The sequence below is a fragment of the Oncorhynchus mykiss genome, chromosome 16 (genome assembly GCF_013265735.2).
Source record: "Oncorhynchus mykiss isolate Arlee chromosome 16, USDA_OmykA_1.1, whole genome shotgun sequence".
NCBI lineage: Eukaryota > Metazoa > Chordata > Actinopteri > Salmoniformes > Salmonidae > Oncorhynchus > Oncorhynchus mykiss.
The window spans coordinates 37,910,377-37,925,366 of NC_048580.1; the positions used below are offsets into that span (position 1 = coordinate 37,910,377).

The window sequence follows — 14,990 nt, forward strand, 5'->3', positions numbered from 1 at the left end:
TGAAACATGGGACCAACACTTTACATGTTGAGTTTATATTCTTTTTCAGTATAAACACATATATTTTTCCATGTTTCATGTTGTCAGTCTGTATGTCCCACTCAAATTAAATTTGTTTTATTTTTTAGTAAATTAAATTAACCAAATTTCAAAATGTAGGCCTTAGGCCTATACAGTATATCACAGTTGCAAGGTATATGAACTAACAGGTTACAGAGCAAACAACACAATTATCACAACACAGGTTGTAAAATTGCTTTTTTTCCCTGGTTTCCCCAGTGATTTTTACCCACGCATTGCCACTGATCGACACATGCCTCAGCGACGCACATAGCGAACGTTCTCTCTGCATGATGTTTTGAGAAACGTATATTCAGCCGTCGGAGGAAAGATGCGTTGTTAAAACACTTGCATGCCTAAATTCAGTCGCTATCGCGGAACCGGGCCCAGACCTGAGTCCTTGTACAGTACATACACACTAGTTTTCATGAAAATACTGTATCTAATTAGCAAATATGACGCTTCCTATGCCTCAAAAAAAGCAAGCGAACAAAATATCAATACCCAGCTGGTCATGCAGCTCCACCTGTCATCTCTCCATGTTTTACCCTCCATCCAGCAGCCTCTTGTACAGTGCGATCTCACTCTCCGGCCCTATCTTGATGTTGAACAGGACCTGACAGTTCTCAAATTTCAAGTTTTATTGTCACGTTCACAAGTACACAATGAAATGCCTTTCTTGCAAGCGCTTTCTCAACAATGCAGTAATCAATATCAATAGTTCTATAAAAGAAAGTAAAGTAGAACAAAAATACATGAGGGTCAGTTCCCGGGTCAGTGCTAATACCATACTTACAATGTGCAGGGATACTGGAGAGGTAGGGGTAGATAGACCAAACCCCTATATACTGTTTATTACACCACTGGGGCCAAACTTCCTGCCATCCAGGAACTCCATACCAGGCGGTGTCAGAGGAAGGCCCTACAAATGGTCAGACTCCAGCCAACCAAGTCGTACACTGTTCTTTCTGCTATCGCACGGCAAGCGGTACCGGAGCGCCAAGTTTAGGTCCAAAAGGCTCCTTATTAATAGATTCTACCCCCAAGACATAAGACTGCTAAACAGTTAATCAAATTAATGGCTACCCGGACTATTGGCATTGACCCCCTTTTTTACGCTGCTGCTACTCTCTGTTTATTATCTATGATTTGTCACTTTGCCCCTACCTACATGTACATATTATTTAAATTACCTCGACTAACCTGTACCCCCGCACATTGACTCAATACCCCCTGTATATAGCATCGTTAATGTTATTGTGTTTACTTTTTTAACATTCGTTTTAGAAAATATTTCTTCAGAAAATATTTTCCTACTATAAATCAAATCTGCATAATTGGTTCAAGGGCTTGTAAGTAAGCATTTTACAGTAAGGTCAGAGCAAAAACCAAGCCATGAGGTCGACGGAATTGTCCGTAGAGAATATTGTTTCTCATGGTCTGAGAGTCCTTTAGGTGCCTTTTGGCTAACTCCAAGCGGGCTGTCAGGTGCCTTTTTACTGAAGAGTCTGGCCACTCTACCACAAATGATTGGTGGAGTGCTGCAGAGATGGTTGTCCTTCTGGAAGGTTCTCCCATCTCCACAGAGGAACTCTGGAGCTTTTATCAGAGTGACCATCTGGTTCTTGGTCACCTCCTTGACCAAGGCCCTTCTCCCCTGATTGCTTAGTTTGGCCTGGTAGGCCAGCTCTAGGAAGAGTCTTGGTGGTTGCAAACTTCGTCCATTTTAAGAATGATGGAGACCACTGTGTTCTTGGGGAGCTTCAATGCTGCAGACATTTTTTGGTACCCTTACCCAGATCTGTGCCTCGACACAATTCTGTCTCGGTGTATAGACAATTCCTTCGACCTCATGGCTTGGTTTTTGCTCTGACATGCACTGTCATCATGGCCATCATGGCCAATCAATTGAATTTACCACATGTGGACTCCAATCAAATTGTAGAAACATCTCAAGGTTGATCAACAGAAACAGGATGCATCTAAGCTCAATATTGAATCTCATTGCAAATGGTCAAAAATGTCTAAAACCTGTTTTCACTTTGTCATTATGAGGTATTGTGCATAGATTGATGAGGGAAAATAATAATTGTATCAATTGTATAATAAGGCTGTAAAGTAACAAAATGTGGAAAAAGTCAAGGGGCCTGAATACTTTCCGAATTCACTCAATACGAAAAGCCGATTTAAAGAAATATATATATATTTTTTAATTAAAACATTTTTTTTTTTATATCGAATTTTTTTGTTGTTTTTTTGCTGGGGTCTCAAGACTGATAGGGTTAATAGGTACATTATTAGTAACTGGTATAAGCAATTTCATAAATGTGTGAAGTGCAGCATCCTCATTACACACCACATAGAAATCACTACAAAACCTCTTGTATGATCTCCTATACACTATGTTAGGCTCAGCCTTAGGAACTTTGGTTTTCCTAGATATGGGGCCTATATTATGATCACTACATCCAATAGATGTGGATGCAACTTTATAGCAGATTTCTGTAGATTTCTGTAGCGTTAGTAAACAAAAATATAAATGCAACATGTGTTGGTCCCATGTTTCATGAGCTGAAATAAAAGTTCCCAGAAATTATCTATATGCACAAAAAGCACATTTGTTTACGTCCCTGTTCGTTAGCATTTCTCCTTTGCAATGAAAATCCATCCACATGACAAGTGTGGCATATCAAGAAGATGATTAAACAGCATGATCATTACACAGGTGCACCTTGTGCTGGGGCAATAAAAGGCCACTCTAAAATGTGCCGTTTTGTCACACAACACATAGCCACAGATGTCTCAAGTTGAGGATGCGTGCAATTGGAATGCCGACTGCTGAAATGTCCACCAGAGCTGTTGCCAGATAATTAAATGTTAATTTCTTTACCAAAAGCCACCTCCTTTGTAGTTTTAGAGAATTTGGCAGTACGTCGAACCGGCCTCACAACCACAGACCACGTGTAACCACGCCAGCCCAGGATCTCCACATCCGGCTTCTTCACCTGAGGGATCATTTGAAATTGTTGCATGTTGCGTTTACATTTTTGTTCAGTATATATTTGAGCTGATAGTGAAGGGTGGACTGCTCAATGTGGGCTTCCTACTATGGCAAACAGTCTGTGCTAACAGTTTAGCTCCGGTTCACAGGAGCATGATTACTGCTGACAACCCACTGCGCACACTGTCATTTCAAAGTGGAAATGTTGGTAATATTTGGTTGAGACGTTGATCAATGAGATTTAAACCTTTATTCACCCACTCAAAAGACAGTTATTTAAAAATGTTCATACTATCGAGTTTGAAAACTATACCATCAACTACATTTCAATATTGGAGTGAGGTTGAGAACACATGGTGATTTAACTTGACCAAAGCACACCATGAATTCAACTAGGATTATCACCAATCCATGCAGTGTGTAATGCCAGTAGCCTTCTGAATCTTTCGTTGCAGCGGCCCAGCGTTGGCACAGGTTCTGAAATAATCAGCCGCTTTCTGGTGTCTTTCAGAGCTAGAATCAATTCTTTAAAATCCAGTTTCAGCAGTTCTGAGCTAGTTCTCTTAATGTTTCAGCCCGCACTGATTATGAAAGTGTCAGCACATGGCAGTTGTCGTAGAATGGTAGGAAGCCGCCTAGTAATGTCCTGTACTCGTACCCCAGAATAACACATGGTTTTTGTCTCAGTAACCGAGATGTTTCTCACCATAGAGCTTCCGATGCTAACAGCAGATGAGTGGTTCAGGAGACCCCTTGAGGCCCGATGGAAGCTGGAGCATGGTGGACCCGAGCCAGCCGTAGAATCCACCATGGACGATGGCGAGGCAATGCACTATCATAGCTAACCCATAGTGGTTTGAGCGTTGGGACTAGTAACCGAAAGGTTGCAAGGTCATATCCCCGAGCTGACAAAGTACAAATCTGTCGTTCTGCCCCTGAACAGGCAGTTAACCCACTGTTCCTAGGCCGTCATTGAAAATTAGAATTTGTTCTTAACTGACTTGCCTAGTTAAATAAAGGAAAAAATAAATAAAAAATAGAGCAAATATTACTTAATATAACCTATGTGATATTTTGTAAAGCACTATCAGTAGTTAACCTATAGAAGAAGATTAGAGCAAATATGACATCCACCCTCATGATCTGTGTAAATAATTGTCCTTCTCTGCTCAATATGCATTTGTTATTAGTTTCAATTTGTTGTAGTAAAGTTGCTATTTTGACATTAACCACAATCCATTATGAAAAGTGATAACCTAGAAAAGCTGCTTGCTCTATTATGCAGCAATAGTGCATGTTTGGAGTAAAATGTTCAAAGAAGTGCACATCCATTGAAAGACAATACTCAAGATTCCGGTAAAATTTTATTGTACAATGAAGGTACATCACATCAGGCAAATTCAATTGGACAGAAAGAAAAGTAAGATGACAATGGTAGAAAAAGAAAGTTAATAGATAATACAGATATTTTACTTCATCCAATTGCTAGTTTAAAGGTCTAAAACATTGGTTAAACCAACTTTGTCCCAAATTTCTCAATTGTGAACTTGTACTATAAACGTATGTATTCTTACGTTTAAAGATTTAAAAAAAAACACAAGACCCAAAAGCAAAATAAACAATGATGAAATAAATACAATGGTGAGATAGCTTTCTTCTTATCCAGCTAGATGTTATCGTATGCCTATGATGTGTCGATTGGTGTTGTACGTTAAGGATGACGGGGAATGATGGGTGTGGTCTCACTGTTTCCTCTCCTTGGTCTCTGTGCTGGAGGAGACAACTTTCCCATCCACCAGAGTCTGTGTGACGGTCATCACCTTGGTCTTCACTGTCCGCTGGTCCTCCAGAGCATCCTGGAGCCTTGAGAGAGGGAGATAGTTTCACAACTGTCAGCCAACAGAAACCTGGTTTCAATATGGCTACTTGTGCTTCCAAGATAGAAAATGCCTCTTTAGATTACCATTTACCCTAATAGGCTCTTGGCTGACAACAAACCTCATTATCTTTCTCAGGTCTACTTCATTGGTTGGAAGTACACCCTCTGTCTTACTCACTTGAAGTCTCCTCCGTCCAGCAGTCTTCTGTATGTGGCGATCTCCGCCTCCAGCTTCATCTTGATGTTGAGCAGGTGCTCGTACTCCTGTGTCTGCTGCTGGATGTTGGAGCGGAGGTTGGTCAGCTCAGACTCCAGACCCACGAGGATGTTGTTCAAGGATTCCATCTCCATGTTGTAGCGCATCTCTGTGTCACGCAGGGTTCCCTCCAGAGAACCTTTCTGTTAGAAAGAGGAAGACCATCAGGACAGATGGTTGGACTTGTAAATTAACATGAACTTAACCAATGGCATTGATGCCGTGATGTATTTTGTACACACTGGCTGGGTGAGTTTAGTGTTATTGAGGGATCTTACCAAGCTTTTCTGTGAGTCCAGCTCAATCTCCAGTGTCTGTAGCTGTCTGCGGAGGTCATTGATCTCTGTGTGTGCGCCCTGCAGGGCCTCTGTGTTCTGTGACACCACAGACTGCACCTCTGTGATCTGGAAGGGATAGAGGATATAGATGTCAGTTTAAAAATCATTGGTTAAGAGGGCATTTCTGTGGCTGTGCATGTGACGGTTTCACTTTAAAGTCAGCACTGTTTTCAAATGATTTAGCTGCTAGGTGTTACCCGTGTTTCGTGCCATGCTTTGAGCTCCTCCTGGTTCTTCAGGGCCTCCTTCTCATACTTGGCCCGGACCTCAGCCATGATAGCGGCCAGGTCCTGTCCCTTAGGAGCATCCACATCCACCTGCACTCCAGACTGGGAGATCATGTTACGCATCTCCATCACCTCCTGTTTGGCCAAATGGACAACAACGTTAACATTTATTAAGCAATATGTTTTCAAGACTGAAGTCAGCGTCCATGTTTAGGCCGTTTGTTTGGGTACTCAAGGGCCCCCTGGGTGAATCCTATGGTTGAGCCGCACTTACCGCTCCATTGCTAAATCCAAAAGATCTCACACACAACACCTTTGTTTATACAGTAAGGTTGACTTTATCTCCTATGTAGGCATGCTAGGTCTTACTCTTGCTAAACCATTGACAAGGAATATGGTAAATATACATTTGGGGGTGCAAGAGAGGTGGGGTTGGGTCATGTGTATTATATTGGTTTGGTGGTTGGGTCAAGAGCTTACGTTGTCGTGGTTCTTCTTCAGGAAGATGAGCTCCTCCTTTAGAGATTCGATCTCGCTCTCCAGGTTCATGCGGCCCATGTTGGTGTCATCAATGACCTTCCTCAGGCCAACAATGTCAGCTTCAACAGACTGCCGGATGGACAGCTCGGACTCGAACCTGCAAGACACACAGAAAATAGCATCTGATACAGTGACCTGGAGAGCTATTCTCTAAAGTGTCACTAATAGTATGGAGGGTATGCAGATAATGTGGCACATCAACTGTCTTTGTTTTGTTTTCATTGGATGTTCATCATGCTGCCGTTAATTAAGGTGTGCCAGCAACTGGCTGATGGTTTTGTGCTCTACTAAGCATGACTTACTTCACCCTGAAGTCATCAGCAGCCAAGCGTGCATTGTCGATCTGAAGACACAGACGGGCGTTGTCTTTTGTGGCATCAAACACCTACCAATGACAGGGAGGAATGAGTTAAAGTCAACACACTTTTATTTAAAAAAAATTCACAACAGTTTCAATACTTTTCTGTAATGAGTATCAAAGTGAAAAGGTAGGTGTGGGAATTCCGAAAGGACATGGCAGCCAGGATCAGGGAAGCTAACCACGGTTTGTGGTCATCGGCTGTCCTTTAGTTCGAAAATCTATCGAAAATCTATCGCCAGTTTTGTACGGCGCAGCGCGGCTCGGAACGGAACATACCGGACCAATTTTTCTCTCCATGTCCCTGGATTTCAACTGCTCTCTGGACATTCATACCCGGATCTCACAGCTAGCTAGCTGCTATCCGTGTGACAGTCGGCTTTCGTCGATTCCGGAGCAAACATCGATTGTTCCGGTGCTAGCCAGCTCCGTCAATCACGCCTGAGTTCCATCATTCACTCCTGGGCTGCAGTCACCTATCCGGACCCGTTTCACTGCCTACGCGGAGCCCCACCGGGCCTTCACAACCGGACTGCCGACGTTATCTACCTGAAGGAGATCCGGCTGGCTCCTCTGTCGCGACGTTACCGGAACGCCCATCTGCGGCCCGCTAACCGTTAGCTGTCTTTCCGGCTGCTATCTGAATAGACAATCGGACAATTTATTTATTTGAATTATTATGTTTTCTTCTCGGGCCTCTATAACTATATCTATTGTTCTTATTTTTGTTGTTGTGTGATTTGGATTAATCCCCTCTACCACACGGAACCCCACTAATCTACTGACCGAACGCAAGAGGTGGCTAACAACAGACTCCATCCTATGCTAGCTTGCTACCGGTTGGCTTGGCTAGCTGTCTAAATCGCCGTGACCCTAAACCAACCTCTCCACTCACTGGACCCTTTTGATCACTCGACTAAGCATGCCTCTCCTTAATGTCAATATGTCTTGTCCATTGCTGTTCTGGTTAGTGTTTATTGGCTTATTTCACTGTAGAGCCTCTAGTCCTGCTCACTATACCTTATCCAACCTATTAGTTCCACCACCCACACATGCAATGACATCTCCTGGTTTCAATGATGTTTCTAGAGACAATATCTCTCTCTTCATCACTCAATACCTAGGTTTACCTCCACTGTATTCACATCCTACCTTACCTTTGTCTGTACATTATACCTTGATGTTATTTTATCGCCCCCAGAAACCTCCTTTTACTCTCTGTTCCAGACGTTCTAGACGACCAATTCTTATTGCTTTTAGTCGCACCCTTATTCTACTACTCCTATGTTCCTCTGGCGATGTAGAGGTGAATCCAGGCCCTGCAGTGCCTAGCTCCACTCCTATTCCCCAGGCGCTCTCTTTTGACGACTTCTGCAACCGTAATAGCCTTGGTTTCATGCATGTTAACATTAGAAGCCTCCTCCCTAAGTTTGTTCTATTCACTGCTTTAGCACACTCTGCCAACCCGGATGTTCTAGCTGTGTCTGAATCCTGGCTTAGGAAGACCACCAAAAATTCAGACATTTTAATTCCAAACTACAACATTTTCAGACAAGATAGAACTGCCAAAGGGGGCGGTGTTGCAATTTACTGCAAAGATAGCCTGCAGAGTTCTGTCCTACTATCCAGGTCTGTACCCAAACAATTTGAACTTCTACTTTTAAAAATCCACCTTTCTAAAAACAAGTCTCTCACCGTTGCCGCCTGCTATAGACCACCCTCTGCCCCCAGCTGTGCTCTGGACACCATATGTGAACTGATTGCCCCCCATCTATCTTCAGAGCTCGTGCTGCTAGGCGACCTAAACTGGAACATGCTTAACACCCCAGCCATCCTACAATCTAAACTTGATGCCCTCAATCTCACACAAATTATCAATGAACCTACCAGGTACCTCCCCAAAGCCTTAAACGCGGGCACCCTCTTAGATATCATCCTAACCAACTTCCCCTCTAAATACACCTCTGCTGTCTTCAACCAAGATCTCAGCGATCACTGCCTCATTGCCTGCATCCGTAATGGGTCAGCGGTCAAACGACCTCCTCTCATCACTGTAAAACGCTCCCTGAAACACTTCAGCGAGCAGGCCTTTCTAATCGACCTGGCCGGGGTATCCTGGAAGGATATTGACCTCATCCCGTCAGTAGAGGATGCCTGGATATTTTTTAAAAATGCCTTCCTAACCATCTTAAATAAACATGCCCCATTCAAGAAATTTAGAACCAGGAACAGATATAGCCCTTGGTTCTCCCCAGACCTGACTGCCCTTAATCAACACAAAAACGTCCTATGGCGTTCTGCATTAGCATCGAACAGCCCCCGTGATATGCAGCTGTTCAGGGAAGCTAGAAACCATTATACACAGGCAGTTAGAAAAGCCAAGGCTAGCTTTTTCAAGCAGAAATTTGCTTCTTGCAACACTAACTCAAAAAAGTTCTGGGACACTGTAAAGTCCATGGAGAATAAGAACACCTCCTCCCAGCTGCCCAGTGCACTGAAGATAGGAAACACTGTCACCACTGATAAATCCACCATAATTGAAAATTTCAATAAGCATTTCTCTACTGCTGGCCATGCTTTCCACCTGGCTACTCCTACCCCTGTCAACAGCACTGCACCCCCAACAGCAACTCGCCCAAGCCTTCCCCATTTCTCCTTCTCCCAAATCCATTCAGCTGATGTTCTGAAAGAGCTGCAAAATCTGGACCCCTACAAATCAGCCGGGCTAGACAATCTGGACCCTTTCTTTCTAAAATTATCTGCCGAAATTGTTGCCACCCCTATTACTAGCCTGTTCAACCTCTCTTTCGTGTCGTCTGAGATTCCCAAAGATTGGAAAGCAGCTGCGGTCATCCCCCTCTTCAAAGGGGGGGACACTCTTGACCCAAACTGCTACAGACCTATATCTATCCTACCATGCCTTTCTAAGGTCTTCGAAAGCCAAGTCAACAAACAGATTACCGACCATTTTGAATCTCACCATACCTTCTCTGCTATGCAATCTGGTTTCAGAGCTGGTCATGGGTGCACCTCAGCCACGCTCAAGGTCCTAAACGATATCTTAACCGCCATCGATAAGAAACATTACTGTGCAGCCGTATTCATTGATCTGGCCAAGGCTTTCGACTCTGTCAATCACCACATCCTCATCGGCAGACTCAACAGCCTTGGTTTCTCAAATGATTGCCTCGCCTGGTTCACCAACTACTTCTCTGATAGAGTTCAGTGTGTCAAATCTGAGGGTCTGTTGTCCGGACCTCTGGCAGTCTCTATGGGGGTGCCACAGGGTTCAATTCTTGGACCGACTCTCTTCTCTGTATACATCAATGAGGTCGCTCTTGCTGCTGGTGAGTCTCTGATCCACCTCTACGCAGACGACACCATTCTGTATACTTCCGGCCCTTCTTTGGACACTGTGTTAACAACCCTCCAGGCAAGCTTCAATGCCATACAACTCTCCTTCCGTGGCCTCCAACTGCTCTTAAATACAAGTAAAACTAAATGCATGCTCTTCAACCGATCACTACCTGCACCTACCCGCCTGTCCAACATCACTACTCTGGACGGCTCTGACTTAGAATACGTGGACAACTACAAATACTTAGGTGTCTGGTTAGACTGTAAACTCTCCTTCCAGACCCATATCAAACATCTCCAATCCAAAGTTAAATCTAGAATTGGCTTCCTATTTCGCAACAAAGCATCCTTCACTCATGCTGCCAAACATACCCTTGTAAAACTGACCATCCTACCAATCCTCGACTTTGGCGATGTAATTTACAAAATAGCCTCCAATACCCTACTCAACAAACTGGATGCAGTCTATCACAGTGCAATCCGTTTTGTCACCAAAGCCCCATACACTACCCACCATTGCGACCTGTACGCTCTCGTTGGCTGGCCCTCGCTTCATACTCGTCGCCAAACCCACTGGCTCCATGTCATCTACAAGACCCTGCTAGGTAAAGTCCCCCCTTATCTCAGCTCGCTGGTCACCATAGCATCTCCCACCTGTAGCACACGCTCCAGCAGGTATATCTCTCTAGTCACCCCCAAAACCAATTCTTTCTTTGGCCGCCTCTCTTTCCAGTTCTCTGCTGCCAATGACTGGAACGAACTACAAAAATCTCTGAAACTGGAAACACTTATCTCCCTCACTAGCTTTAAGCACCAACTGTCAGAGCAGCTCACAGATTACTGCACCTGTACATAGCCCACATATAATTTAGCCCTATCAACTACCTCTTTCCCAACTGTATTTAATTAATTAATTTATTTTGCTCCTTTGCACCCCATTATTTTTATTTCTACTTTGCACATTCTTCCATTGCAAAACTACCATTCCAGTGTTTTACTTTCTATATTGTATTTACCTTGCCACCAAGGCCTTTTTTTGCCTTTACCTCCCTTCTCACCTCATTTGCTCACATTGTATATAGACTTGTTTATACTTTATTATTGACTGTATGTTTGTTTTACTCCATGTGTAACTCTGTGTTGTTGTATCTGTCGAACTGCTTTGCTTTATCTTGGCCAGGTCGCAATTGTAAATGAGAACTTGTTCTCAACTTGCCTACCTGGTTAAATAAAGGTAAAATAAAATAAATAAAAATAAAGGGAAGGCCAGCTACCCCACAGCCACAGTGTTTGCTCTCCATGGTACAGTAGATAAGGGTGGGGATGGATGCGTGCAGGTTACACAATCTGGGCAATCATTAACAAACAGCCAAGCTGCTGGTGAGCTAGTTGACGTGCCAGGAAGAAGGCAGCGGATTTGCATCAGGTGGGAGGTTGGTGCGTGTGTGTGGGGGATGGCGGGATGGTTACTGGGTTGGATATCCTGTTGTTGCTGGCAAGATAAGCCTTGTTTTTTGAAGGATGAACATTTGAATTAGCAACCACATCCTGGTATCATGACAAAGAAAAATAAACCCGTTGGGACACTAATATATGGAGTTGGGGGTCAATTAGATACCATGGGCAGTTGGTAAAGCCAACAAAGGCAAGCATTAATAGCAAGGCAAACATCAAGCCCTAACTCCCTTCCTCCCCTAACCCTTTATGCAAGGCTTCATAATGAGAGCCAAAACAAGAGCAGCAGACTAAACAAATATTTAAACCATGTTGCTTTTACCATTTATTTTTTTCAAGGCTGAGTTCAGTGTCCTTATTCCGATTTTTTTTCAAAGGGACAAAGTAATAGGAATGCTGTGGTGATTGTCTGTCCTATTTGCATTTTGTCTTTCGCTATTGGTATCTGACATCTACCATATAATCTCCATATTTTGCATAGCTACTCTGTCACTTTGGGTTGTTACTTTGGCATGTTGCTTCAGCAAGGTCCAAAATGGCCAATGACAGGATGACTGGAATCTTCCAGAATCCAATGGAAAGAGCTTTTCAGATATTTTTTTAAATAAAAAATGAAATATGGTATTAAGGATTTGCTGTGAAGTACAACAGTAACTTGTTGCAAATGCATTAGGCCTATAATTTGATTTCTAAAAGTTTTTCCACACAGATAATTAGCCTATTTTGAAGTATCATCAGCTCTCATTTACAGTTGGATGACTCACAGAATGTTCTTAATTTCCCCACAGTGTACACACAAAAAGGCATTACAAACCCATATGTCCATTTTTCAGTATATATATGAATGTAACACTATCAGATGAATGGGATCGGAATGACTTAGACGGTTAGATAGACAACTTTTTGATGGCACACATTGACTCCAAAACTCATTACCATGCTCCACCCTAAAAGTAAGGACCACACCATCAAATAGTACTATAAGGTGCGAGTTCCCTTCTCTCTCATCGATACTAGTGAATTGTATTTCCATTTAACTTTTATACACTCACCAAAGCAGAGAGACAATATAAAAACCTCTTGAACTTTATCTTGAACTGTAACAACTATCCTTGCTTTCATGGGGAAACGTGTCAGTATATCATCGATAATCCTTTTATTGCTAACCATCTTTGTGTCCCAAAAAAGCTAGCTGGACCCAGAACTCTGGCCATGTCAAAAGTCAGCTAGCAGAACCCCTTGGAATTCCCCTTCTTATTGCTTTATGTCTGCCTTTGGCCTTCTGCCTGGAGAAGCTGGCACACTGCCATCACTGATCAGCACGGCTCTAATGAACAAACCAGCTGACCTGGGTCTTTACTACCAAGGGGAATAATCTGACAAGGAAATGAAGTAGGGCCACTGTGTTCCCTCTTTCACTCCCAAACTACATTCTGACACTCTGTTACGCTCTTATCCGTTGGGTCAGCCATTCTAGGACAGTGAACTTCCCTAACTTCCCTAAAGCTCTATAGTATAGATTCTCCAGCATTTCTAATATTAGCCAATAGTACCTTCCTTCCTCCCACAGCCCTCTCACCTTCTTCCTCAGGTCATCCAAGATGGCGTTGTAGCGGCTGTAGTCGTTGACGTCTGGGCCTCTCTTCTCCATGGCCTCCCTGATCTTCAGCTCCAGTTTGCCATTGGCCTGCTCCAGGTTCCTCACCATCTCCAGGTAAGAGGCCAGACGGTCGTTGAGGTTCTGCATGGCAAACTTCTCATTGCCCATGATGTCGGCTGTGTCCCCGCTGGCACTCACCTGGATGCTGCTGGACATGGAGCCCCCGGAGCCTCCCATCCCCATCCCTCCCATCCCGCTGCGCACACCTGAGTAGGACACAGAGGAGATGCGGGTCCCCTGACCCCCAGCCCCACCATAGGTGCTGGCGGCCCGGTAGGCGGGAGCAGCAGAGCTGCGAGTGATGGATTGGCTGTACCCACTACCAGGTCCCCTGACGCTGCTTCGTTTGACACTCATTTTCGTTGGAGCAAGAGAGACTGAGAGAGGCACAGAGAGTTAAGAGTGGGCCAGCAGAAACAGGAGCACACAGACACACAGAGCAGGGGCAGAGAGGAAGCCGTTCTAACTATATAACCCTGCAGGCCCCCACAGTCCCTCCCACTAGAAACTCCCCTCTGCCCAAGTTCCCTCCCTCTCTCCTCTATGCCCCAAAAGCACTTTTCATACTCCTTTGTCCTCATGTCTGGCTTTGCTCTCTCAAAAGTGAAACTCTAAAGTACACTTCTTCAAATGTGAGTGAGCTGGTACTATTTTTGTTTGCCTCAGTTTGTAGCTTTTCCTTTCAAAATCCCTTGGTAATTTGAGATTGCCATCTCTTTAATTGTAATGTCACAGAATAAGTATGGAATGGTAAAACAGAATGATGGTGATCAGAAATATTTTCTGTTTATACATATTTGTGATTAATTCTGTGCCCAAATATGAAAATATATTATATAAACTACTTGTGTGTGAACTGTAATGTATTTGTGTTCCACTCCATATACATGGTTTCTCAATTTCCTCACTGGCATACCTTGAAAACCTGGAATCACATGCAAACTGGCAGGGACATGAGTCGCATCACAAACCACACAGACAGTTAAAGGGGCAATTCAGGATTGATACCTCCATTTTTGGACCTTTTTTAAATCAATTTTATATAGCTATAGCCATTGATTCTTGAAGAATAGAACTTATTCACATGAGCTTTGTTCAACTGTCTTAAACCCATCAGAACCCAAAATATAAACTTATTTTATCAAAAATAATGAAAAATGAAACAGAGTAGACCAGTTAAACCCCTCATAAGTATACCACATGAGATTATGTAAAGAACTCGACATGGACCTAATTGTCCTCCACCTATCTGAGGATATGAGTTCCAGACAAGCTAAACAAAAGAACAATTAGCCTAGCCCTGTGCAGACATGCAGGAACAAAGGCAACTCTAATCTTGTTGTAAACATATCCGGAAGAGGACCCCCTGTAATTTTACCCGGAACATTCCCCACTGAGATATGGAAAGCTGCAATTGGCTCAACAAGAGAAAGAGTTTTTTTCCCTCAGATGCCGTTCCCTTGGTAGTAAATTGATATTGCCCCATTCATTCTCAGAGCATAAGAACAATGCAAAGATAAGGGTGGTAAGGGTGAGCTCTCTCTCTCTATCTAGCTCTCTCTTTCTCGCACACTCTCTCCTTGTGGATATCTTAGCAGTGTACACACAGGCACCTACAGTATTTACACATAGTACCATCAATAGTATAGCAGTGTTTGGATATACCTAATATAAGAGGCCATGAACTAACAAGCCTGTCCTACAAAGCCGATAAAATAAAGATCACTTTCTTTATGCTGCCTGTGGTATTATTGTCTCTTCCTCTCATCCCAGTAGAAGGTATTTCTGTCCCAGAGAATCAGGAAGGAGCATGAGGCAGGAAATTAAGTCAAGAAAGAATTCCTTACAAATTTAAAACA

The 14,990-nt window shown here is 43.4% G+C and overlaps 1 protein-coding gene across 1 annotated transcript; it reads right to left on the bottom strand.

The window, feature by feature from the left end:
* Window positions 1-4,406: 4,406 nt before the first annotated feature.
* Window positions 4,407-13,590, bottom strand: LOC110491902 (keratin, type I cytoskeletal 18-like). The gene is made up of 7 exons (XM_021565731.2): window positions 13,051-13,590; window positions 6,604-6,686; window positions 6,242-6,398; window positions 5,732-5,896; window positions 5,475-5,600; window positions 5,119-5,339; window positions 4,407-4,924 (listed from the first exon to the last, which is right to left on the bottom strand). The coding sequence occupies exons 1-7, from the start codon at window positions 13,486-13,488 to the stop codon at window positions 4,804-4,806; spliced, it is 1,311 nt and encodes a 436-aa protein (XP_021421406.1). The 5' UTR covers window positions 13,489-13,590; the 3' UTR covers window positions 4,407-4,803.
* Between the last annotated feature and the right edge of the window lie 1,400 nt (window positions 13,591-14,990).

Coding starts and splice junctions, on each gene's coding strand:
- LOC110491902 (XM_021565731.2), bottom strand. CDS start 13,488: ATGAGTGTCAAACGAAGCAGCGTCAGGGGACCTGGTAGTGGGTACAGC. Junction 5,897..6,241: donor TGAAGAAGAACCACGACAAC/GTAAGCTCTTGA, acceptor TTGGCCAAACAG/GAGGTGATGGAGATGCGTAA. Junction 4,925..5,118: donor CTGGACGGAGGAGACTTCAA/GTGAGTAAGACA, acceptor CCCTCTCTCAAG/GCTCCAGGATGCTCTGGAGG.